Genomic DNA, 26352 nt, shown 5'->3' with positions numbered 1-26352 from the left:
GGAGTTCCTGGGAATCTCTTAAAGTGGTTTGTTTGTAGTGTGATTGATAGAGCTACTGTCTCCTGCTCCTGGGGGGTCAGTGGTTCGAGGCTCTTAGTGCCCAAGTGAATGAAATATTTGGCATAAGATTAAGGGGTCTCTAAATCAACATAAGACAAATGGGCCTTCTCACCATATCAGGCTGAGACGAATAACAGAAGCTGGGCTCATCATGCGATGGAAGGAGCAGGAGATAAGCAAGATCTCTGGCAGGTCTCCCTCACGAAGGGGCCTTTCCTCGGACAGGGGGCCTTCAGCCATCACAATGAAACATCTACAAGTAAGTATGATGCTACCATATTGCAGCCCTGAACCCTCACTTTCTTGAACCCATTTTGTTGGTTGGTCACTGTTACTTTGGCATCACACCGTTACGCTGATTGGCATCAAATCTATATTATGGCCTAAGGCTGTTACTTGGGCATCAGGCTTGAGGCCCGTGCAGCTATATCCCTGAAAAACAATAAAACCTGCTCTAGGCCAAAATATGCTATTCTAGATCTAATATACGTAATATGAGGTGTAATTTGAATACATTTATTTAGCCCAGGAAAGGTTAGATTTGGTTGTTGCTTTGTTGAGCCCTCTACACAATCAATAGCACAAAAATTGGATTTTTTGGGGGGTGAAAAAGTCCCCATTATGTATATTTCATCCATAACTATTATAAATACTAACTTTTTTTTTCTATAAAAAATTATGTATTTTTATAAATATATTATTAAGCAATGCTTCAAAATATTTTATTATTTTAAATTAATACCGGTATATGCAAGTAAAATTTATATAAAAGCTAAATGTTTATATACAAGTTTAAATAATAATAATAATAATTTATATTTATAAAATATGCAAAAGAATAAGGTACAGTGGTTTATTTAATAAGGGCACTAATGAATAACGAATATCTGTACAGTGTAAGTCTACTAGGCAAATTAAGTCCTTTATAAAGAATATTAGCTTTACCAAAAAGGTTAAGAGTAAGTTTTTAAAATGTGGGTTCTTTCATAGATTGCAATAATATTGCAATTAATTGCAAACTTCACTACAGAATGAAAGTTGAAAACGAATTAATGTACAGGGGCCCCCCTCTGTTTATGAATTTAATCTGTACCAAGAGATGGTTCGTACACCAAAACTTCAAAAACCGAAAAAAAAATTCCCATAAGAAATAATGTAAATTGAATTAATCCGTTCTATATATCCAAAAATATTAACTTAAAAATACATTTTTTTTTACAGAATACTACTCATAGGTACCATATCTTTATTGAGGGCTCTTGTATGGAAGACAGTGAGGAAGGGGGGAGGAGGAGAGGTGTTAGTGTTTGGAAGGGGAATCCCCTTCCATTATAACATCAGGCAGTGATGACATTTCCGGGGTACTCTCTCTCTCCTACGTTTTGCAGGCATACCACTAGGATCTGGTTGTGGCTCACTGCTTGCTTCTCTTACTAAGAATCTATCTAAAGACAATTGTTTTTCCCTACATTTTAACACTTGTCTGTAGTGAGACATCACATTCATTCATTATGAATGATCTCTTGTTTTTCCACTATCATCATCCTCAAACCTATTTTCTTAGGTTGAACTTTACCACTCACTGTCTTGGGACCCATGGCATGATATAATAAGAACTTTTATGTTCAGAAACCAAAAAAAGCAGAAAAACAATTAAATTTTTCACAAAGAACTCGAGTGCGGTTTTCACTGGTAAACTGCTGAGCACTCCTCGCCCTGCGCTCCTGTAGAACCACATGCTCGTTGACCAATACCCTGTACATGTATCAACAGATTCAACAACCGAGGGCAAACCTTGAATACCGAGTCAAATTTTACAAGGAAATTGACCTTATATATAGTACCAACAAATTTGTAAAGAGGGGCATTCGCCAACCGAGGTTTCACTGTATCTGTAGTGTTTGACTTAAACTAGGATACCAGCAGTACCATAGGCTACTAAACTATAAAGACAGATCTTGTCCTTCCTGAAATGCAGTGTGTAATTAGTAGTTTAATATACAGTACAAGAACTGTACTGCACCAACTAAGTACCCACTATAACATGATTCTTTGTATATTTTATCAATAAAATATAATTATTCATATTTAATTTCCCTTGAACACTACATATTCTTCTAAAATATAATATTTTGTGATTAACAACTAATAATTTGTATAAGCAGGCAAGAACTATTCTTGATCAAATTGTTGAATAATCAAACTTTTTCCCTATGTATATGAATGTAACTAGATTATATTTACATAATGATTATATATAATATATATACCCAGTAGTATAATATACTGTCCTAATGTGCCAATGAACTCATTAAATTGTCATTTAAATTAATTCATTCAGTGGAATACAAACTTTTCGGAAGAAACATGTAGGGTATTATGATAATAATTATGCAAAAAATGTTAGAGGAATTGATTAAAATGTTTATACAGTATAGTACAGTACAGTTGGCTTCGTTCTCAACACACAATCGAAGATACCGGGTCGATTCTCGGGTAAAACAGAAATGATTGGGCATGTTTCCTTTCACCTATGTCTCTGTTCAACTAGCAGTAAATGAGTACTTGGGAGTTGCATATGTTGTGGGGTTGCATCCTGAGGAGGGTCAGTACTGTAGTTTGACCTTGGTAGGGTCTCGATACAAGCCTAGCTTCCTGTCCCTGACAAGGCAATTTATTATTACCGTATTTATATTTGTTGTATAAAGTGAGTAATCATGCATTGTAAACAACAACTCTTTGGGGATAATTGCAAAATTAGTGGAGGTACCAGGTCTGAATCTATGTTTTGACAGGCGGCATTCTTTGTGCTGTTGTTGGGGCTTGTGGTGGGGCTGTTGATGCTGGGAGCTGAGGCTGCCCTCAGTATGTTGTGGTTACCCAAGACTCTGCACCAGGAAGCACATCCATCTCAAGCATGGTTCCCTCATCAGTGGTGAGGCACAGAGGTGAGTAGGATTGGGGGGAGGAGAGGGATGGAGGGAAAAAAAAAAAAAGACACACAGAAGGAAGCTGGAACAATTTAAGAGGCAAATAAACCTAATTATCACCAAACAGAGCTCCCTATATATTAGCAAACAAGCCTAAGTAGCCTATGAAATAACATGCAAGGGCTTGTGCACGGAGGATGAGACAAGAAAAGGGGTACTAGGATACTCTTTGTGTACCGAAGTATAGATAATAATTTATATATGGTTCACCAATTAATTAAATATAACTTGAATTTAAGTGCTTCAACAGCTTATCATATATTTGTATCTATCCTTTCCACAGTCCATACATGAAGAATCTCTGAGGCACAAGTTCTTCATTGACCGTAAAGTGAAGAGTGTACCTGCCTGTGTTGTGAGTCAATCTCTGAACCCTCCAGATGGGAGGCATGGTACCTGCCTGTGTCATAACCCTCCATCTGTGAACCCTCAAAATATCAGGCCTAGTACCAAAATCTTGTGTAATACAAACTGTGGATCTCTTGTTGAAGTCACAGATTTCTCATACAATGTTGCAGTTCATAATGTTTAATTAAACCCTTGTCATATGCTTCAACATACCAGTACTTTGTCAACTTTCTAACAATGAACTGATGAGAAAGATAATTACTGTACATGTGCACAGTTCTATATGGCACTACTGTACATGTGCACAGTTCCATATGGCACTGCTTACAAAACTATATTGATATTTCCTAGAAATATGTAACTCTGATGGCCTGACACTGGATATATTAATTTTCATATTTTGTAGAATATTTATACCAAGGCAGCACCAAGAATTGTGCATGGTGTTCAAAGAATGTGTCAAGCAAAATGTCTGTATAGAGGTCAGTTGTACATTTAGTAGCATGTCAGATGTTATCACAGCTTCAATACAACTTGGCTACAAGTATCTCTGGCAGTTAGGCAGGTATGAGGTTACAAGTATCTCTGGCAATTCAGCTTGCACATGAAGATCTAGATGCCATGATATGCAAAGTAATAGCAATAATAATTCATTGTGTCGGGGGACAGGAAGCCAGAGTGTATTCATACATGTTAGGCTTATATCAAGGTCTCCCCACAAGGTCAAGTGTCTGGACAAAGACAGGGAGACACACACACACTGGAGTATTACATCTTGCATTGGGTGAAAATTGGCAAATCATTTGATTGAAAATTACCCATATATCATTCTTGAATTGTGTCCATGTTTTGTTTTTAGTAGATTCAAAATAATATAAATATTACTACTACCCAGTAATATTCAATATTGAAAACTGTTAAATATTACCATAATCAATCATTCTTCACACAATGAAGATAGAGTATCTATCTTAAGAATGATGAGCTCTGCATAGATGCCCAACTTTGACCAACAACTCGAAGAACAACTCGTCTACGGAGTCTGATATAAGAAACGTTAGCTGAAGAATCACCTCCAATAATTACTGCACCTGGTAGCTGTCACGTTAGGCACATGTATCGGACAGCAACGGCTTACTCAAACTGGGCTCGTGTACATAAAGGAGAGGGATGAGAATTAGGTCAATGTGCAATAACAATTTATTGAATATCATGTCAGCCATATAAGTTTTAAATTTCTGCATGAAGGAAAAATGACAATTTAAAATGCAATGCTTATTAAACAACTTGAAGAATGAAAATGGTTCCAAAATTAATTCATGTAAGATTAGCTGAGAGTCCGAAAAGGTTCCCATGAATTTAAGCAAAATTTTCTTTAATAACTTAAGGTGGAAATTTTATATCAGGATCCTGATAAAAAGTAAAATAATTGTACAGTACACTAATGTCTATTAATTCCCAAATGTTCAGTAACACAATTATTCTATATCTTGCACACAAACACACTCATACACAATTATAAATATCAGAGTATACATACACAATCACACAGTATACCCAATTATCCAACTACAGTACTCACAAATTTTCATACCATATAGCCAAATATCCCATAACACACATACAATCATACAGTATACACAAATAACCTATCTTACATATGCACACACACACACATCCATAGGCACATATAACCCATCTCATGTAAGCATGCACACACAAACACAAATATTTAATCTCATACATGCATACCAGCTGCCATGCTACCTTACAAACAATAAGTCATTCGCCTTCATGATAAATCAAATGTAAGGAATGTGTCCATAACCCACCTCAACTAGTAGTGTTTATACTTCTATGATAAATATGTCTTAACAAACACAAAGGTATATTAATATTTTCCAGTTACAGCCAACAGCAAATATTATCCGTAAATGAAAATCCCAACATGATTACCTAATAATGCTAACCAGAAAATTATAAAGACTGAGAAACACTCAAAACAGCCCTGTGCATTATATCGCATTAGTACAGAATATAGCAGATCTTGCAACCCTTTATCAGCATTTGATGATAATACTGGACGACTGGATCATGCGCACATAACCGAAACCTTCCAAACTATGTGAGCGTTGCAGTTCTCAGTCTTCTGCTTTCTTGGGTAGTGCTGCTATCTCTGCCTTGGTCACCACTTCATCCATCTTTATGAAGGTCTCTGTGAGAGTATTAATCTGAATGCCTGTTAAGGGATAAACACTGGCCAACCAAAGTTAACAGAAGATAATTAATGACATTAATATGCAAGATATTAAATCACTATCAGCAATTACCTCATGAACTTCAAATCTCCAATGCATTTTTTTTAAATCAGTTTTGTTAATTATTTTGTCATACACACCATAATGCAGGACTTCTAATTATCCGAGCTGCTTAAGAAGCGTGTCCTCTCGAGCTGTCACAGAAATGTACGAAATTACCCAAACCTAACCTAACTGAAGACCCACAAATAGAAGAAGTAACAGTCCGTCAATTTAGTGAGCTGTTATGATTTATGGTACATCATATTTTGATGCTGGGGATTTTTACATCAAAGTATGATGTATTATTTGAGAGGACAGGTTGGTTTAAGGGCTATTAAAATGTTAAAACATACAAACACAAAACAAAACATGAAACGATACATAAATTGGGTATGTTTAGGTTTAAGGAAGACCTGAGTAAATACTGGTTTGGAAACCACTTGATTTATGGAAAAAAATTACCTAGTAACATAACAGACGTGGAATTGCTGGAGTGTTTCAAATGTAGGTTAGACAAATACATTAACAAGTTTGAGTGGATATAAATAGGAGTTGCTTCATATGGGCCAATAGGAGCTGCCTTGTATGAGTGCATAGCTGCTGCCTTGTATAGGCCAATAGAAGCTGCCTTGAATGGGCCAATGGGAACTGCCTTCCATGGGTCACTAGGAGCTGCCATGTATAGCTTAATATGAGCTATCTCATATGAGCCAATAGAAGCTGCCTTCTATGAGGCAATAGGAACTGCCTCATATAGGCCAACAGGCGTCCTGCAGTCTTCTTTACTATTATGTTCTTAATATGGCTAGCATTTGAAGTAAATTAACCTACTAGGATGATATCATTGACTCTACCTCCTAATCAGTAAAGTAAGTTTCAGTAGGACTCCTAATGTATGAAATTCCACATCTTAAGATCCACAAAACAATGGAAATATATTGTGATTCCCACTTTATTTGGAAAAACCATGTTCAGTGGAATTGACTCTTATCAGTCAATAAAGTTCAAGACGTCAAGACGACGTGTCTTAGAAGCTCGCTCTTATTCACAAAATTTAGAAACAGAGTGGCTTTCAAAACTGAAATAATGAAACTAACATTATTTCAATTCAAAATACAAATTTTCAGGGTTCACATCTGTCATGATGCCTCACCTACAGAAAGGTCATAATCGAATCAGGTATAAATGGCCAGCAGGTGGGGCATAAAGAGCTAGAGCTCACTCCCCTTTAGTCACTGATAGGTACTCTACGCACACACCAATTACAGTCCTTTTTGCTATGAACAGTCTTAAGCATGAGAGGTCCTACTCCCCAGGTTCATAACCAAGAAGTATATTGTGAATGAGGATGAGGTTGTATTTCCTGAATAAAAAGGTGTATGGTTTTCCACTGTCGGAAGCAGGAAGTCTATTAGGCTAAGCCCTCTAGGCTAATGACTGACCTTTCCTAGGATGCAACCCACAGCAGTTGATTAACTCTCAAGCATCTGTTTAGTCCTAGGTGAACATAGGCATCAGGTGTGAAATGAAACGTTCCCAAAAGTTCCTGTTCTGTGCAGGAATTGAACCTGAAATATTAGTAATGGTAATGTTTTCTCACATAATAACATAGAATAAAAACTCAAACTTGTGTATTTGTGAAATTTATGTCAGGCATTTAGTAGAAGGGTAGTTTTATGGGCTCTAATAAATACTCTCATTGGTAACAAAAGCTTTACTTCAGAGGGTAGCTTTACTAGGAAAATGATTCTGAGTGAATTAAAATTAGATCTCAATAAATGGATGAATGAAAGCAGTTCCATTAGCCATGCTCCTTGGGGTATTTAGAGGATTATGAAGGATAGCCTCCAGATTAACACCTCAATTAATAACTCCAGTTCCATGAAAAGCAGGATTACAGAAAGAACACATGACCATATTTCCGTGGAAGACATAACCGCAGGTACATCGCCAGTCGGGATTAGAGGAGACATGGTCAGGCGGTCAAGAAGAAGAATAAGAGGACTGGACCCAGGATAGCAGCCTCATTAGACATTGAGATGTAAGTTTCATCCTAATCACACACTCAGACCTTGATAAAGCACTCAGGAGAGTATGAAAGACTTGGTGTAAATTCCTTACATAAATTTCACAAATACAGTACACAAGCATGGGTGTTTAACTGGAAATATTCTTGTTTATCCTAATGATAAAGCTGTATACTTCATATATCCTGAGGGTTGAAAACTCTATATTATTACAGTAAAAACCAAGCATTGAATGTACTAAAATGCCTTTATCCGGTAAAGCCTCAGTGGCTTCCTGAAGCTATCTTACTGAGATTGCTCCATGCTAAAAGATCAGATCAGTTGCAAAAGTTCTGATTGGCCTACCGGGGACCAGTCAGTAGCTCCCCTTCCGGAAGGCACAGGGTGTGAGTGACAATTTACTACCACACTGGGAAAGCATCCAGAAAGCCAACGAAGCTTTACAGATAACTGGGAGGCTCACAGAAAATGAAGCCTCAAGAACCGCCAAACAACTTGTGAATGATTCACATAGAATAGGAGATTCACTCACTAGTTCAAAACTCATTTGTACCAATCACCACCACCATGTGGCCCAGCTCCTGGCCACAATCTGCTCCCTAGGTTAGTTCTAGAGCTGATGAACATTTCACCAACAAACTGATGAACTAAGAATGGAGGGTGGGAGGGAATCAGGGAGTCACTGGGATTCTTCCAGAAAGATACATTTCATTACATTCAACACTGGATTTCTGGAGAAAGCCCCCTAGTGGCTCCCTAAAGTTAACCAACCACAAAGAATGAGAATGCGAATTCTCAGGGAGAAGGAAGGGCGACAGGCACTAAGAAGAAGAGAAACCAGGCCAGCAGACTTGACCCAAAACAAAAGACTGACTGAGACCAGGAACATTAAATAAATACTATGGTGTGAGAACCCGTTTAGAAAGCTGAAATCCTCAAGTCCAAATACCAGCCAGGATATGTTGCAGAAGATCGAGGCCAAAGCTGCATGTTTACGTACATAATGTACCCGAGGGTATGGAGAAGGCTGTTCAGACTTAATGACAGCCTGCATGGACAAGTGGCGCGGCGTCAAAGTGTGACATTTGCTTGTTTCCCTAGGATTTGGGGGGAGGGGGAGGTCTGCCTTTGTGTTTGGTCTTCAATTGCAATCTTCTTACCATGTGGGGTTTGTTTTGTCATGCCTACCTTTCTGGGTGCCAACCCCGGTTGATGGCAGACATGGAATGCCTCCAAATACATGGGGGTTTCCATAGGCCATTGCTCCCTTTGCCTCTCTGAGGGGGGCCAGGTTCTGGCTCATGGTCAACAGTAGGCTGAACTCCAATTGACTGATGCCCCAGATTAATATAACATATATCAGCCTGATAGCTCCAGGGAGTAGAAGGGGCTCCCCTCAAAAATGTATTTCTATTAATCATTAAAAAATATTACATGTTGTAGTTTGTTTAATAAGTGAATCTGCTAATAAAGTTATCATAAAGAAACAGTTATCATAAAGGCATTGTTATCATAAAGGAACAGGTTGTTACTGTTACTGTATGTACTCTACGTACTCATCTCATAACCAAGTTAACGCAAAGTGAACCTTGCAATGGTTGCCTCAAATGGACTGTCTCATAATGAAGTTACCTTAAAGCACATTGATGAATTCATTGCAAAATGCATTTGATTTGAGAAATGATTATATTCCAATGCCAAAAGTGAGCACTTTATAGGATATCATTGATTTGTGTCCATGTGCAGTATTTCACCTTCATTCCCGCCTACCCTACCTTACGTGTACTTAGCTCTCGTTTTTTTTGTCTAATGCACAATACTGCATCTTTACAAAACCCTTTACATTTTATTATTAAATAAAATACTGTATATTGACTTTTCAGGTATGATTTCCAAATAGTCATAGGAGTTTTCATCATTTTATCAAGGGCCAGAAATCTGTGCTTGAATGCTAACTTAATTTTCTATGACATTCATTGTCACAACATAGCAAATGCAATTGCAAGATACATTCAGTATACAAGTATAACAAAAGCTATTAAATTTGAAGCATAATATCCCCTTATACAAGGCAATGTCATTACTTCATCATGTGTAACAAATAGTAAACACCTTAACCTTTATCAAGCTCCAATAGCTACAAGTGATTACTGTACTCCCTATGCTCAAATTGCAATACGTAATTTGTTCACATTTGTTTTGAGAAGTATTTTTTGTCATGTGCAAGATGATGTAGGACTATTAACCCTTAAAACTGCACAGGATATTTCGGTGTTGTCTGTCAATGTGCAAGATAAATATTGTTCCCATTATTTTTTGTGTGTTTTTGACATTATCATCATCCAGGAAGCACAAAAACCCACATAAAGTGTGTCTACCTATCATGGTTTAGCTGTAGTTTTCCGAGTTGAGGTTTTTCACAAGTAATGAGGTGAGGGGGGGGGATGCATAACAATAACTTGGTCCATTTACCTTCATTGTTTTTCCCTATATTAAATTTGTTCATGCTCATATGTTGTACTGAAGTATCAATCGTTGTATTCCTTATGTATAACTTTGGAAACAGTTGTATATACAGATATATGTGTATATATATACTTTACTCACAACCTGTATTTATTCATCAATCATTTTCCACTCACAATCAGGAATCCCGGGTGGGAAAGAAATGGTTGGGGGCAAGTTTCCTTTCCCTTAATGCCTCTGTTCACCTGGCAATAAATAGGTACCTGGGAGCTCGTCAACTGTTGTGGAGTTACATCCTAGAGAAGGTCACTAGTTTGACCTTGAGGGGACCTCAATATCAGCCTAACTACTGTATATACATACACTGGTTGCCTGTTCCCCAACAAAACAAATGATATAAACCTAAACATTATAACTGCACACAGCACACATTTTGCCAGCAAATATATACATGAATATCACTTATCACTCATTTGCTGTTTTTAAAAGTTCAGTTGCCCCAAGCATGGTCGCCCTTCACATTCAGTCACTGGATGGTGATGCTCCCGACACGGTCCGCAAGGTCCGAGACACGGTCCGAGCCTCTTTACCAAGGCTCTGGATGGAAACTAAGGAACTCGGCAGTTTTCCAAATATGACAATCAGCTGACAGAGTTCTCTAGTGTCAAATGACATCCCCAAGAATGGTAGGGGCTATTGAATAAAATAGGGCACCTTAAATTATATCCAGGCAATTGGAGCACATGAGGCCAATCACTCTCAAGCAATTGGAGCATTGTAAAGGTTAACTAGCTGACCCATTTAAGGATTAGATGAATATATATATATCGAGCTTTTACTACACAAATACAATTATACTGTAATTCATTCCCACCAGGATCCCACCACAAAACTAAAACCCAGACCTCCGCAACATGCACCCCAAGCCTCAGATATGAGTGCCACAACATGCACCAAGGCCCTTAACCCCTTCAGCTCTGACCCTTCATGGAAATGAACCACACAAGGATCTGAACATTCACCAAAAGTGTGTATCATCCGCAGGAACTACTTTCTGACAGTTTGTAGCATCTGCAGGATGCACTTCCTAAAAGTCTGTAACATCCCCCAGAATCTACATTCCAACAGGCTCCATCATCTGAAGGATCTACTTCCCGGCAGTCTATAGCATCTGCAGGATGTACCTTATAAGCTATATACTTTTGTTTGTAACCATTGTTTATAAATTTATGCGGGGGATAAAAATACTTGGGACACTTTAAGACATGTACATACATAAATTTTGCAAAATGTGCATGAGGAATGGGCCAAAAACTGTGTTTATACACATGTAATACATATTTTATTTAGAAGACCAATTACTTTTATTTGAACAAGTCACTAGTTTATTATTATATTATTCATTATTGGGAGGTATGCAAGAGATGGAACACAGCCATTCTTACATTCTTTGAGGTTTCCATCCCTCCAGAAATGAATGAATCTGCTGTACAGCTCAGCACTGATGCTGATGGTAGCTAAATGTTCACCAACTCAGCACTGATGCTGATGGTAGCTAAATGTTCACCAACTCAGCACTGATGCTGATGGTAGCTAAATGTTCACCAACTCAGCACTGATGCTGCTGGCAGCTAAATGTTCACCACCTGTTCAGAGCTGAAGGGGATAATAAAATACATTATCAGAACTTTATTATCATCTTTATGCAAGTATTATCAGTACAAAATGGATACACTTTACACAATGCATGATGCATTATCTACTGCCAATTCTTCAACTTCAAAATGCATATACATGTCTCTGATACACTACAGCATTGCAATACCCATAACTAAGACACATGAGCAATGCAGTTAGCAAAATTCTATATACTTTCCCAATATAAAACATGAAAGTCAGTAAATACATTAACGTGAATATAGTTAATAATAATGTTGGCCAATATTGAATAGAAATTCACATGTAAAGTTAGTCTACTCGTATACGTGCTAGTACAGCATTAAAATTCATAACTATATCTTGCGTCAAAACCTAGAGAGCAGTAATGTATGTTTGCTGTAGTCATGAACAAGATTAGTCTCGAGTTATACAAGAATAAGTCAATTACAGTATATTAAATAGACAAAATGGCAATATCTTCTTGATACAATACTGTATTATAATTGCATAGCTTGACACACTTTACTAATAAAAGCAACACAAATAACATGTGACATTATTATTAATAAGAGTTCTGGGCCAGCAGTCATCCAACACTTCAAAAGCCCACGTACCAGACTGTACATTTGCCTCCATCATGGCATCTTAACTCAAAAACCATGATATACTAAACTTTATACAGCGTGGGATCCTCTCGTGTCCACCAGGAGTCTGGAGGCACCGAGAAGAGAGCCAATTCAACTTTTACATATACACCCACATACCCTCTGGCAAAGGTAATGGTATTCTCTACCAAATGCTCCCTTCAAACATACAATGAAGTCCCAATAACATGATACATATGCAGGCGATGAGTCACAATAACGTGGCTGAAGTATGTTGACCAGACATATATCTATGAAAAAGTTTTTGGAGCAGTTTACTGAACCAGCAACCTGGGTAACCCCCAGATGTGCACCTTAACCCGTGGACAATGATATACTAAAGGTTATACGACTTGGGATCCACCCGTATCCACTAGGCATCCAGAGGCGGTGAGCCGATAGCCAAATACAAGTGGAAAACTCCATTACCTTCACCAGAGTGTATGCAGGTTATATGTAAAATTGGATTGGCTACCAGCTCTCTGCCTCCAGACTCCAGTGGAAGCGGGTGGGTCCCAGCTTGTATAACCTTTAGCACGTTGTTGGGTTACCAAGGACTCCAGTTCTTTGTCCTGCTCCAAAAATGTTCTCTAAGACATACTTTATCTCATAATTGTAATTTCATCATACATATACAGCTTAGTTTGCATTTATTAAACAGTTTATGATGTCCAAAGTGCTACAAGATTGTGTAAAACAAAAAACAACCTCAGGTTGAGAATGACCTGGCAGTATTTAGAAGCTCGTAAACTGTTCAAGAAATACACACTAAGCTGCCATGATTGAGGAAAGATGTACAGCTCTCATGAGGGGACACAAGTGCTTGACGAGTCCTGACACAGTCTACCACCTGAGTTTACTCATCCTGATCGACTCAACAAGTATATGTGCGAGACAAGGCCAATGTTATCTCTATTCTATACAAAGATAAACAGGTATTCAGAATGTAAGTCACACTAACATGGCTGAAAAATTTTGATATCCAACCCCTAAATCTAAAAATAAAAGGAAGTGACGATGTTTTGGTCGTGTGACTTGATAATGGTACAGGAGAGACCGAAACACTCACTTTCCCTAATTTTCAAATTTGTGCATTGGGCGTCTGCAATTTTCACCCACGTTATTGTGGCTGAAGGTAAATGTATTAAAAGTGTAATAATAAAACATTACATACCAATTCATGCAGGACTGAGCTTCTTCCAAATACATAAGATTAATGAGGACCGTCTAAAATGTTCACCAATAAAGCCATCATCAAATTCAAGATGCAGGGGCATGCCACAATCTGGACTTCCTAATACTCATGATAAAACGTACGTACAATGTGCGTTGAATTTTCCATAAACGAACTTGGTGTTACAAGTGCATCATCAACAATGCATGATTTATAGACAGTAATAACATATTACACTCAAGCCACAAAAGACTGACAATATATTCACAAAGTTTGTACAAGTACAGGAAAGTATAAACTTAGCTTGATCCATCATAAAATTGGTATTTAAAGAAAACATTCAAAGTATATATGACTTCTCTCACATTTGTACAAAAACTATCAATGAAGTCCTCCCTGCTTTCTAATAAATCAAGAACACTTCCATTCATATCTAAATGTACTGATTTGTACCCTAACATCACAAGTATCTCTTACAAAAATAGCAACTTTATTGTAGCCTTAGTAATTAATAATGCTACAAGTGAGCACTATGGCAGAAGAGAATGCTGCTACAAGCATATATCTAGCAAAGCCTTCTTCATATTAAAGGATACAATAGCATTATATTGGTCAAGCATCTTCTTGATCTGCACACTCTGCTGGGAGGCTGCCTCCTCATCCTCACTGTGTCTGTTAGCTATCTGGATCAACTCGTCACCCAGGTTGGCAGAATCTGTAATATTTTGGTGAAAATATCCACTATAGAGTATAATGTAAATTCCTTAAACTGCTAAGCTAAGTACTACATCCTGGTGCATATGAAAAAAAAAAAAACAGCATTGGTTGTAATGAAATGCCATTTTCTGGGTGAGGCCCGGATTCTCCCCAGAGCTATCCAGGGTGATATATATATATTATTAGACTTTGGCATCAGTCAGTGTGAATGGAGTTCTAGGCCTACCGGGGACCACGAGCCCATTCTGAGAGGCATGAGGAGCAATGGCCTATAGAAATGCACATGTGTGTGAAGCATTCTATGTCTGCCATCGACCAGGCCAGTCACCCAGAAAGGTAGGCGCCCAAAAACAAACCCCTAATCTGGTTAAAACTACTACAGAAAACTAACAAGTAAATAGAACTCCCCAATTGAAAAAACGAGCATGACATCACACTTGCCGTGCCGCTTGTCTGCGCAGCTCCCCTCTCCGCGGGAGGGGATAGGGGGTTGCCCCAAACCCATCGCGCCGGCTATCCACCTGTCAGTTCGAGGCTGGATGTCAAAAAAAAAAAAAAAAAAAATGGCGGCCGGGGCAAGGGAGGGTTGCCGGGGAGCCTCTGGGTCTCAACCAGAAAATGGCGTTTCATTACATTCAACGCTGGATTTCTGGGGGAAGCCCCATCAGCTCCCCAAAGCTACCTACCAAAAGCCAAGGACAAAAGAGGGACAAACCTGGGAGGCGGAAACCAAGCACCTAAAACCCAAACCAGACACAAGAAGATGCACCTCCGGCCAAACCCAACCAAGCAACAACCCCCAGGGACCCCTCCGGAAAAACAGCCAACCCAACCTTGCCAGAAAAAGAAGAACAGCTGCAACAAACAAACGTAACACCAGAACCCAAAGGAGCAGAAACCCCTGAGAAATAATCTGGAACAGAAGGGGCCACAACCAACTGAGGGGAAGAGATAAGAGCAAAGTGTTCAAAGACCAAGACGGCTCAGGCGGTGCACGAGTATGTCCGAGGTGAAACAACGCCCTAGACAGCTTGCGAAACAGTGCAGAAGGAACATCAAAACCGAAAGCAAGCCGTAGCAACTCCGCCAGCGCCGCACGATACGAGGTGACAGAATGCGGCATACAAAGACAACCATTAGAAAAAGGACAAGACCACCCCAACAAAGGCAAAGTATACCTACGAAGAGACAAAAAGAAAAAGGAAGGACCGCCAGGAAACCCCATATTGCCACCTCGACAAAGCATGCAGGTGGGACACCACCAACGAAGGCACCTGATCACCAAACAGGAGGTGATAGACTCGGAGTCAAAATCACCAAATGCGAAGACTCAAGGAGAAGACCAAACCGGCCCTGTAATGGACTGGACCGAGCATTTGAAAGAGACGGAGCCATGGGAAAACCCCTGGGCACAGACACAGAGCAAGCAGTGCCTGAAACCAAGACTGTCAGAGAACCAGATGGAACGTCTGCCAGGGCACCAGGAACCCAAACCCGGTGAGCCGGGAAGAATCAACCAAGGTAAGCAAACACACCCCATCTGGGAGGACCCCCCCCCCCCCCCCGGGACCCCTGAAGGATCAACAAGGCCGATAATGGATGACAATGAGAAGCCACGGCTTGCAGAAACAGTCCAACCGCAGACCCCACAAACAGCAAGGACGAAACCTGAAGAGCCAGGGCCCAGGCAGAGGCCAACGATGAAGCGAGCACCACGAGCCAACACACGAGAAGTGAAGCGAAAACAGTGACACCGCATCCCGCAGGAACGAAACAACCCGCCCCAGCAGGACAGAACGACGCATGCACCGCCGATGAATGTATGAGGAGAACTACTTAGGACCCATACTGCACAAAAATAAAGTCCCATATGGAAAACCAACACATTTGGGTCCGCTTAAGTGCATTTTTCGTGTGTTTTCCCTCTCTGAGACTTCCCACTGTCTCTGTTGCTCCCTCCTCTCTGCCACTTCTCTGGTGGGTTTTGTCTACGCGGCCTGGAATGAGGAGGTATGTGGTTTCATGGATTTTTCTCATTTTGGCGGCTACCTCAGTCTTCGCCTCTTACCTGCTTCCTGCATTCCTGTCTTCCTTCTCTACTAGTTGTGTTTTTACTAGTTGTGTTTTTACGGGGGTTGAGCTTTGCTCTTTCGGCCCGCCTCTCAACTGTCAATCAACTGTTTACTAACTACTTTTTTCCCCCCACACCACACACACACACCCCAGGAAGCAGCCCGTGACAGCTGACTAACTCCCAAGTACCTATTTACTGCTAGGTAACAGGGGCATTGAGGGTGAAAGAAACTTTGCCCATTTGTTTCTGCCTCGTGCGGGAATCGAACCCGCGCCACAGAATTACGAATCCTGCGCGCTATCCACCAGGATACGAGGCCCCTCTGCTTCTGGACATGTGTTTTTCTTGTCTCTAGGCTTCTGAGGGTGAGCCTTGTTTGGATTTCTGTCCTTCTTTCTTTTGGCCACCACCCTTGCCGTATGTTGTGCGTCTGTGTCCCCTCGGTGATAAGCTAGGGTTGCTGCTTGTCTGTTTTGTGCTCTTGACCGGGATGGGTTGACCTGGTGTCTATCCTAACCTGTTACCTCTGTTCCCCCTGCAGTGCACAGTTCTTTGTTTTTTCCACACCTTGTGAGGCTTTGTTCTGGGGTTTTAGGCTTGGTTTCTGGTCCTGTCCACACCATTTTGCAAAGCTTGTGGCCGTGCAGGATTCTCCAGACTCTTATTTGTCCTCTTTGCTTTCTATGGTTGCCTGCTTCTTGCATCCTACCCTGTCTATTTCCCTGGGTACTTCTGGGTGATGGTCTTGTCCCTCAGTCTTGACTACCTTACACTTCACAAGCTTGGCTACATAACACCTACAGGTACTAAAACCAAGGGTGTATGTGTGTGCATTATTTGCAAGCAAACAAAGAAACAGGAAACAAAAATCTGTTTGTACCTGGTGCATTGAGAGCGAAGTTGCGCTGTGTACCATGAACTGTTTCGTTGATTATCACTCACTTCCGAAGTACTGTGTAATACAGTGTGTTACTGTGTAGTGTGTGAAACTGTACATATTGTAATTTTAGTGAATGTTGAACAAGTAATATTGCGACAATAAACATTTATTGTGGACACATTACTGACACATGTATCACAGTTCCATGGAACATTACTGTATGAACGTTCTAATGTATACATATTGTAAAGAACACAAATATGCATCATATACGATAAAAAAATAAATAAAACCGTATTGGAAATACACAGAACAAATAATTGAAAATATATTTATGACAATTCCCGGTGCTTGAATTCACGCACAGGCGCACAGCAAATGACGTCACACGCCCCCATCTCCATGTCCCCACAGCCAAAGTAAGTTGACTTTATTAGTTTTTTTACATGTATGTATGTGTTCAGGGAAGGGGATTTATCATTTTACAAATATAAAAAAAAAAATTGGGGAATACTTCATTTTCAGAGCACAGGGGGGAAATATCCCACTAAACACAGCGCAGCACAGTGGTTAAACAATGCTGCCGACACCCTGGCTCCCGATGTCAACACAGCAGATGACGACCAGGCAGGCCTCCACATCCTCCACAAGCCAGTCCGAGGACAGCTCAAGAAGGGAATAGAAGCAAAGAACTGAGGCCTCAGGGAGCTGGGACCCCCCCCCTCTCCCCCTCCCGAGGTGATGGTGGGGGGGAGGGGGAGCAAACGAGTGGCACGCAGTATGATGACGTGTTGCTTGTTAGCGTGTTTTACTTTGGGGAAGTTTCTAGCCTCTGTTCGGTCTCAGGTTACAATTTTTCTACCAGGAAGGGTCTGTTTTGAAGCCCCTACCTTTCTGGGTGCTCAACCCTGGTCGATGGCAAATATGAATACTTTCATACATGAGAGTTTCATAGGCCACTGCTCCCTGCGCCTCTCTGAGACCATGTTCTGGCTAGTGGTCCCCTGGTAGGCATGACAACTTCATATGACTGAAGCCCCCCGCACTAATATTAGCTAATATCAGTCCAATAGCTCCAGGGAGTCTCCGGGGGGCTCCCCCACAGAAAGAGTATACAGCACTAGGAATGTAGAGGCTCTTCTGGATCTTTAGGGTTGATAAATTGATATAGCTCTGTAATTCTTGGGTTTGGTATACAATACTGGCTTAGCTTCCCAACAGGAAAAGTCAAACCAGTGGCGATGTGATCACAATACTCATCCCTATGATGGAATACTTTATCTATCTCCTCTCCTATGATCAAACACCGAAACACACACTTCCTATAACGAGGAAAGGTGGTGTTCCAAGAGCATATGGTACTAGTACCGAGTTCATGCCCCAAATTAAAAACAGAGCAAAATATGGAACATATAAATGGATATCATACAGAGCACCACTTGGTTTCCGAACTTTAGTTATCCGAAACTTCCAGTTTCCTGATTGGGGGTTGGGGAGTCACGCTAAATGAAATAAGTTCGGATAGGAAGCAGTCCGCCAAGCCTCACGCCAGCTGGGGTGGGAGTTACCCTATACGAACCAAGTTTGGGTGAGGAAGTGGCCAGACAAGCGTCACGTCATCATTTTTTACTATTTCTCTAAAAGTGAAAGTTGTAAGGCAATACGATATAGAAAGGTAATAAGTAAAGCAAAGGTGGAGAGTGTTGATAACCCAGTGTGTGAGTGGTACAGAGGCGTGAGGTGACGAAGAAGCCAGTGGCAGATGATGTCACAAACACATGTCAATTAAAGAGTCTTTTGCAATGGCTTCCAAGAAAGCTCACATTGCATCTCCTGCACCTGACTCATCACATGTTGACCCAGTCAACCCAACACCATCAACATCCACCACCACCTCTTCCATGTAAATAACTATGCTTCATCAACATAAGCGGAGCAGGACTTCACTTATTGGTGAGTACAAACAAAATACGGTCGCATTTACGCTATGAACCTGTCGATTTTCCCCCTAGAGTTTATTCATAAATTTTTCGATAATTTTTTTTTATATTTCTAATTTATTTTTTCCCTCCATTTCTCGTTTATGAACTTACATGATAACCAACGGGTCTTGTCCCTAAGGGGTTCGGAAACCAAGTGGTGCTCTGTACCATACTACCTCATGTTAGAGAAAGAACTTACCTGAGATGTGCTGTGAATCCAGGACATTCTTAAGAGTGTTCATTGTATTGAGGTGTTGGTATTGGTTGCGCAGCTGCTCCTCACGGGCCAACACCAAGTCCAGCTTAACACTGTCTGACAACTCGAGGGACTCGCCATATGAAGGGTCAAGGTAACGCTCCAATTCTTCTACTGTGGGACAATTCATTGGGAAAAGTGAACAACAGACTCCTAACCATTACACTAAATTCCTTATTTTACTAATAAATTACCCCTCGGACACCCAACCCACACATGTAAAGATGAAGAAAGAGATGTTTCAGTGTCGTGGAGGATTATAATGAATGAACGTGTTGCATGAAAAATTCATGACATGATGGTGGGTCAGGAAGAACCGATACATCACCACTTCCTTTATTTTCACACGTGTGGGTTGGGGCATCTAATTTTCTGCCAGGTTATTGTGGCTTGCTCTCTGCAAATTACCCCTTTTTTAGCAATGGTATGTACTGTATTGCTATATATGTACTACTGTACATTAAATTCATTGTAATTCCTGCAGTAATGCACGCTACAGCACTGATTTACAAATCAATACCATCACAATTTACAAAATATTTATTATTAACCTTGTATGCATTTGATCACACGGGTACTATACACAATAATATATCAATATTATGTAACACCTAAATTTCAGCTGAGTTTTGATCATTTAAGACAGGAAGACAGGAAAATGAAAACAAAAATCCCTGAAGACACACAACAAACAAACTGGCAGTCAGAGAGAAACATCGGCCACTGAGCTGAAGTAAAGCTAGTTGTGCCAGCCGCAATGCACCTCACCCAACCAATAATACTCCCCCGCCCGGGGCAAGACGGAAACCCATAGACCCTCGATGTACCCCAAGGGCAAAGTCAACATCAAGCGATGAAGTCCTCAAACTAGGAAGTGATTCCCGAATGCCCCAGAGAAGATGACCCCTGACACGCAAGGGTAGTACTCACAGAGTACCTAGGGAAAGTCACCCTAGGCACCTGCTGCTCCTGCACTCTAAGACACCTGGCCACCACACCACAAACACACAGCTGGAACAGCCACACAGGGCCAAAATCCATAACAGGACCTTGAAGCCAAAGTGACTGATCTGACTGCCAACACATCAGTTCAAGAACTGAAGTGGTGGGCTGTCGGGGGGTAATGCTAACGAGCGGGAGTGCTAGTTGCATGAAGTACTGTTTGTTGGGTTTCTTTCTAGGAGTTATTTCTATTTTTGGGGGATGTAGATCGCACAGCTTAACACTTTCGTCCCCCTGGTGACATTGGCGACATCCGTCCCTGCCAGACAGATGTTCACCCGGGACGGCGGAGACGTTCAAAATTAAAATACCGTATTTGTTAAAACTATTTGTTTTCCAATCAATATGGGACTAGTTTTAAAATGCGTGCCTTTAGATTGTGAACTATTTGATACCTGAATGAACGACATAGCATGAAAATTGCAGTGAGAAAACTGAACAGAGTATACATATTTTATTGTGTGCTTGCTCATGGGTAATGCTCGGCTCACTTTCTAGTTTGCTGTGTGTAGTGCGCCTGTTTATTTTTATCTTATATACATATATTCCTTTATAAAATTCTACTGCGAACAAATTGATACCAAAATGAACGATGTAACACAAAAATTGACGGGTAACGCTCGGCCGATTTTCGGGTTTGCTGCAGGTGGCACGCCGGGCTTTTGTACTTTATATGCATATACCCCTGTAGGGAAATCTATTGCAAACACTATGATACCAATCTTAAAATCTGAAAGTACAATACTGTACAAATCTTTTTAATTTTGCGTAATAAATTTCTTGTTCCTGGAAAGCATCCTATTTTTTCCATAAAATCCTTAGCCAAACACCAATATTACACAGTTTGGTTTGACGTGGCATCTCAAAGAATGCATCCTCATGAATAGTCAGGAATTGTTAAACACAGTGGACATAACCTTACCTAACCAAAGCCATAACCCGGTGGAGGCAGAAACAAATGGGCAGTTTCTTTCACCCTGCTTCCCCCCTGTTCACCTAGCAGTAAATAGGTACCTGGGAGTTAGACAGCTGCTACGGGCTGCTTCCTGGGGATGTGTATCAAAAAGGAGGCTTGCTAGAGGACCGGGCCGCGGGGATGCTAAGTCCCGAAATTATCTCAAGATAACGGTATGCTGTTATGTTTGACAAGGAGGACTCAGGTACAGTAGAGTAATGTAACAACACACACAGAGTTAACTGCATCATTGGCTGCTGATTTACCAAGGAGTTTTACCAACATTTTCCATCACAACACAAAAAAATATTAGTTACTCACATCTCTTCATAACCATCATCATACGGTCGCGGGTGCCCAGCGCACTGCCCAGCCGCCCGCCAAGCGAAGCCAACGTTGAAACAACCTGAAAGACATGCTCACTTCAACACTTGTCGCAAATCTAACTTAGCTGTTCTAAATAGCCACAATTTTATTTACTGGTACTTTATATTCTACACATACTTTAATTTACGTACTTTATTTACCGTACTGTACTATTTTACCAAAGTTCCTTTGGATTCTTTAGCCAGCCTGCTCTCCCCAACTCTCAATAAAACAAAGTAATCCATCATCAAAACAAAGGGGCGACTGGTTTATGTACAAAATATTGATTAAGCCACTTAGTAATAGTCTGTATGTTGTACATTTGTCATTCAGACACTCTTCCAAGCTATGACTAAAAGATGTACTTCATTCACTTTCAGTCTGTACTGTAAACACTCCCTAAATTAATGCAAAAACACCTTTTCTAATCTTTTGTAGACATAATTATGTATAAACCACCAATATCCATTATAACAACATTTATTTATACTTGGGAAAAAATGCACGGCACCCGCTTGAAATGCCCAGTCAATGCATGACTCGTTGAGCCAGATGGCACTCCGACAGATCAACTACTCTAGCATCTGCGCATACCATGAGATTACCAGCAGAACACTGATCGTTAGACTTGTTCAAGCACCAAAAATTGCAATACTGTAGCACAACAGGGCTCACAGATTGACTCCCATGTGCCTGGCACCCAATGTCCCAGAACTGGAGAGACATTTGGGCACTGGACCAAAGCTGGAACAAGAGCCACTGACCAGGCAAAGTGGTGGAATAAACACATCCACCATGTAAAGAACCTGTATAACTCCCACCTCTGAGGATCAGTGAGAACTGGGTATGAAACAAACGAGAGACCAGATCGTCTCTTGGAGAATCAATATCGATAAGCCGTCAGGTATGAAGAGTACGAAGAAGTCGGTAATTGCCCCACAACAGCGGCATAACAATCTGGGAATGGTAAGTGTGGCTGTAACAGCAAACTACATTGTAGTCGAACTGAAAGGGAAGGTGACACTGATATTTTAAGGTATAGTTTTTTAGGTTTAGTGTACAGCTAAAAAAATTACTATATTTCTTAATATTATATTGTTGGCAATCAGATTCTCAGTAGAATAATGATGTATTGTCGGATAGCAAGACAACCCAATTTCAGCCCCTCCTGGGACACTGCTACCAGCCACCACCTGTTTGGGTAGAAGGAAACCAAGAAAAGCAACAGTGGCACATACCAGCAATGACCCCATTGTGGTGCCAGTATCTGGCTACATCATTTATTCCCTATAATACAAGTCTTTAGAGGCTTACCCCTAAAGGACAATACAGCCACACAAAAACAAAAGAGAACAAATAAAATAAAATATAACTCCTTAAATGTGGCACTTTACAAACTATTATATGCATATGATCATGAACAACAAAATGTTATAATATTTATTCTAAAAGTTTTGTATTAGGCATTTTTAATGTTTCAATATGTTATTAGAGAATATTTTAATTACCTGAATTTACCTGAGGGCCACGAACACTAGTGGCTTCGATGAGCACAGGAAGCTGGCAGCGTGCTGAAGGTCCCCCATTTGCCTTGATCTTTTCCAGCTGGATTTTAAAATTTAACATAATTTGTTTCATAGTTTCTGGCATTTCATGAATGCAGTTAATGCACTGGTACAGGCACAATAGTACACAGTGACGCTAGCATTGTTACAGTAGTTCATTTAAGGAGGTCAACTTAACTAGATGTATGCACCCTGTTGATCCATTTCCTAGTATGGAAACAAAGCCAAATGGCAAATAAGTAACCCTCCTAACACCCCAACACACCTGGTTACTCCTGAATACCCATGAGTCTAGGGATAGGCCACCCACAGCACACACAGGTGCTCTTCACATTCAAAGGGAACAAAGGAGCCTAAACACAGATGCCGAAGAAATATAAGAAAATTCACTTTCGCAAACAGAGTGGTAGACGGTTGGAACAAGTTAGGGAAGAAGGTGGTGGAGGCCAAGACCGTCAGTAGTTTCAAAGCGTTATATGACAAAGAGTGCTGGGAAGACGGGACACCACGAGCGTAGCTCTCATCCTGTAACTACACTTAGGTAATTACAACCAACCCATTCCTGGCACCTCTTGGCCAAGCCACCTACAGACCTGACGCCTTAAGAGCAAGCCAGAAAACGCAAAGAATCCATCAGTGCCCCCCTTGACCTCATGGTAATATATGTACCATAGTGTACAGGGTACAATACTTACCTGAGTGTACAGTGATTCTGCACATGTAACTAAATGGCTCTTGGAACTGAAGGACAAGAGCTACAAGGAGATGTTAGAGGCATTAAATTTGCCAAAACTAGAACAAAGAAGGAAAAGAAGTGATATGATCATTACGCACAAAATAATAACAGGAATCAATAAAATTGATAGGGAAGAATTCCTGATACTTTGAACTTCAAGAACAAGAAGTCATAGATTTAAAGTAACTAAACAAAGCTGCTGAAGAAATATAAGAAAATTCACTTTTGCAAAAGTGGTAGAAGGTTGGAATAAGTCTCGCAGTTCCCATAGTGCAGTGGTAAGACATTTGCCTGGCGCTTCGCGGGCGTTTTGGCCTGGGTTCGTATCCTGGCCGGAGAGGAATTGATTGGACACCATTCCTGAACTGTAGCCTCTATTCACCCAGCAGTGAATGGGTACCTGGTTGTTAAAATGAGTTGGCGGGTAATATTCCGGGGAAAAATTAGGATTAAGGACCTTCCCGATACGCTAAGCATTCTAGTGGCTTTACAAAAATGTAACAACTTCTGTATACAGGTATATAAATAAAATAAAATAAAAAGTTAAGCGAGGTGGTGGTGGCCAAACCCGACAATAGCTTCAAAGCGTTATAAGACAAAGAGTACTGGGAAGACGGGACACCACGAGCGTAATTCTCATTCTATTAACTACACTGAGGCAACTACACTGAGCTAACTACACACACACACACACCCAGTCATGCTACAGTGCACAAAAACAATTTTTTTTTGTTTCATATCTACATTTAAACCAATCACAACGCTCCTCAACAATTAACAACTAAAAAAAGGCCAGTAAACATAACACAAATGACCCCAAATCGTAAACCAGGACCCCAACAATCTCTTACTAAGTGTGATGACAACAATTACCTCCCCCCACCCCCCTTCCCCAACAATCATCCCGAGGCTGCCACAATCACCCCCACCACGACCCCTCGACGACCCCTGGAGAATGTTTGGTAATAAGTTTATTGTTTGTGAAGTGTTTATATGTATGTATTAACACGATGTACTGAACGGGGGTGAGAATAGCTTGAGCTACCTCACCCCTTTGTGTGTATTTTACCTCAATAAACTTATTTCAATTTCAATTTCGACGACCCCCACCACGACCCCTCCTACCTCCGGGTACTGGGCATCCTTGGGCAGGGGCCCGAAGATCTTCTCCTCGAGCCTCTTGACCCGGTCCTCCAGGACGAGGATGCTCTCGCACTGCTCAGCCGCCATGTTTACATCTGACTCACCCGGCCGTCCCTCCACGCTCCCCTACACCCGCCCCTGGCTGGTTACACCACGCTCCCCTACACCCGCCCCTGGCTGGTTACACCACGCTCCCCTACACCCGCCCCTGGCTGGTTACACCACGCTCCCCTACACCCGCCCCTGGCTGGTTACACCACCTCCCATGCTCCCCTACACCCGCCCCTGGCTGGTTACACCACTTCCCATGCTCCCCTACACCCGCCCCTAGCTGGTTACACCACCTCCCATGCTCCCCTACATCCGCCCCTGGCTGGTTACACCACCACCCATGCTCCCCTACACCCGCCCCTGGCTGGTTACACCACCACCCATGCTCCCCTACACTCGCCCCTGGCTGGTTACACCACCATCCACGCTCCCCTACACCCGCCCCTGGCTGGTTACACCACCATCCACGCTCCCCTACACCCGCCCCTGGCTGGTTACACCACTTCCCATGCTCCCCTACACCCGCCCCTAGCTGGTTACACCACCTCCCATGCTCCCCTACACCCGCCCCTGGCTGGTTACACCACCACCCATGCTCCCCTACACCCGCCCCTGGCTGGTTACACCACCACCCATGCTCCCCTACACCCGCCCCTGGCTGGTTACACCACCACCCATGCTCCCCTACACCCGCCCCTGGCTGGTTACACCACCATCCACGCTCCCCTACACCCGCCCCTGGCTGGTTACACCACCACCCATGCTCCCCTACACCCGCCCCTGGCTGGTTACACCACCACCCATGCTCCCCTACACTCGCCCCTGGCTGGTTACACCACCTCCCATGTTCCCCTACACCCACCCCTGGCTGGTTACACCACCAGCCACGCTCCCCTACACCCGCCCCTGGCTGGTTACACCACCTCCCATGTTCCCCTACACCCACCCCTGGCTGGT

General features: G+C 41.5%; 2 protein-coding genes across 2 annotated transcripts in view; one reads left to right on the top strand and one right to left on the bottom strand.

Annotated features, from left to right (window-relative positions):
• Positions 1-4245, top strand: part of LOC138372123 (glutamate receptor ionotropic, delta-2-like) — a 30083-nt gene extending 25838 nt beyond the window's left edge. Inside the window, exons 13-15 of the mRNA XM_069337436.1 lie at positions 181-319; positions 2856-3008; positions 3334-4245. Of these exons, the coding sequence (XP_069193537.1) occupies positions 181-319; positions 2856-2999 (283 nt within the window). The 3' untranslated portion in view covers positions 3000-3008; positions 3334-4245. The remainder of the gene's footprint in view (positions 1-180; positions 320-2855; positions 3009-3333) is intronic.
• Positions 4246-4580: 335 nt separating this feature from the next.
• Positions 4581-25483, bottom strand: LOC138372021 (dynactin subunit 3-like). Its single transcript, XM_069337088.1, has 5 exons — positions 25327-25483; positions 21856-21940; positions 19521-19691; positions 14265-14383; positions 4581-5629 (listed from the first exon to the last, which is right to left on the bottom strand). Exons 1-5 carry the CDS (start codon positions 25429-25431, stop codon positions 5540-5542), a joined length of 570 nt encoding a protein of 189 aa, XP_069193189.1. The 5' UTR covers positions 25432-25483; the 3' UTR covers positions 4581-5539.
• Between the last annotated feature and the right edge of the window lie 869 nt (positions 25484-26352).

Source organism: Procambarus clarkii, chromosome 37 (genome assembly GCF_040958095.1).
Source record: "Procambarus clarkii isolate CNS0578487 chromosome 37, FALCON_Pclarkii_2.0, whole genome shotgun sequence".
In the NCBI taxonomy this organism is placed as follows: Eukaryota; Metazoa; Arthropoda; class Malacostraca; order Decapoda; family Cambaridae; genus Procambarus; species Procambarus clarkii.
This window is presented reverse-complemented; position numbering and strand designations above follow the sequence as displayed.

Bases quoted from the DNA above. Each gene is read 5' to 3' on its own strand.
- LOC138372021 (XM_069337088.1), bottom strand. From the start codon at position 25,431: ATGGCGGCTGAGCAGTGCGAGAGCATCCTCGTCCTGGAGGACCGGGTC. The intron at 21,941-25,326 runs GTAGGAGGGGTC...CATGTCTTTCAG, and splicing joins AGGATGCCCAGTACCCGGAG to GTTGTTTCAACGTTGGCTTC. The intron at 5,630-14,264 runs GTATCCTTTAAT...ACAGGCATTCAG, and splicing joins TTGACCAATATAATGCTATT to ATTAATACTCTCACAGAGAC.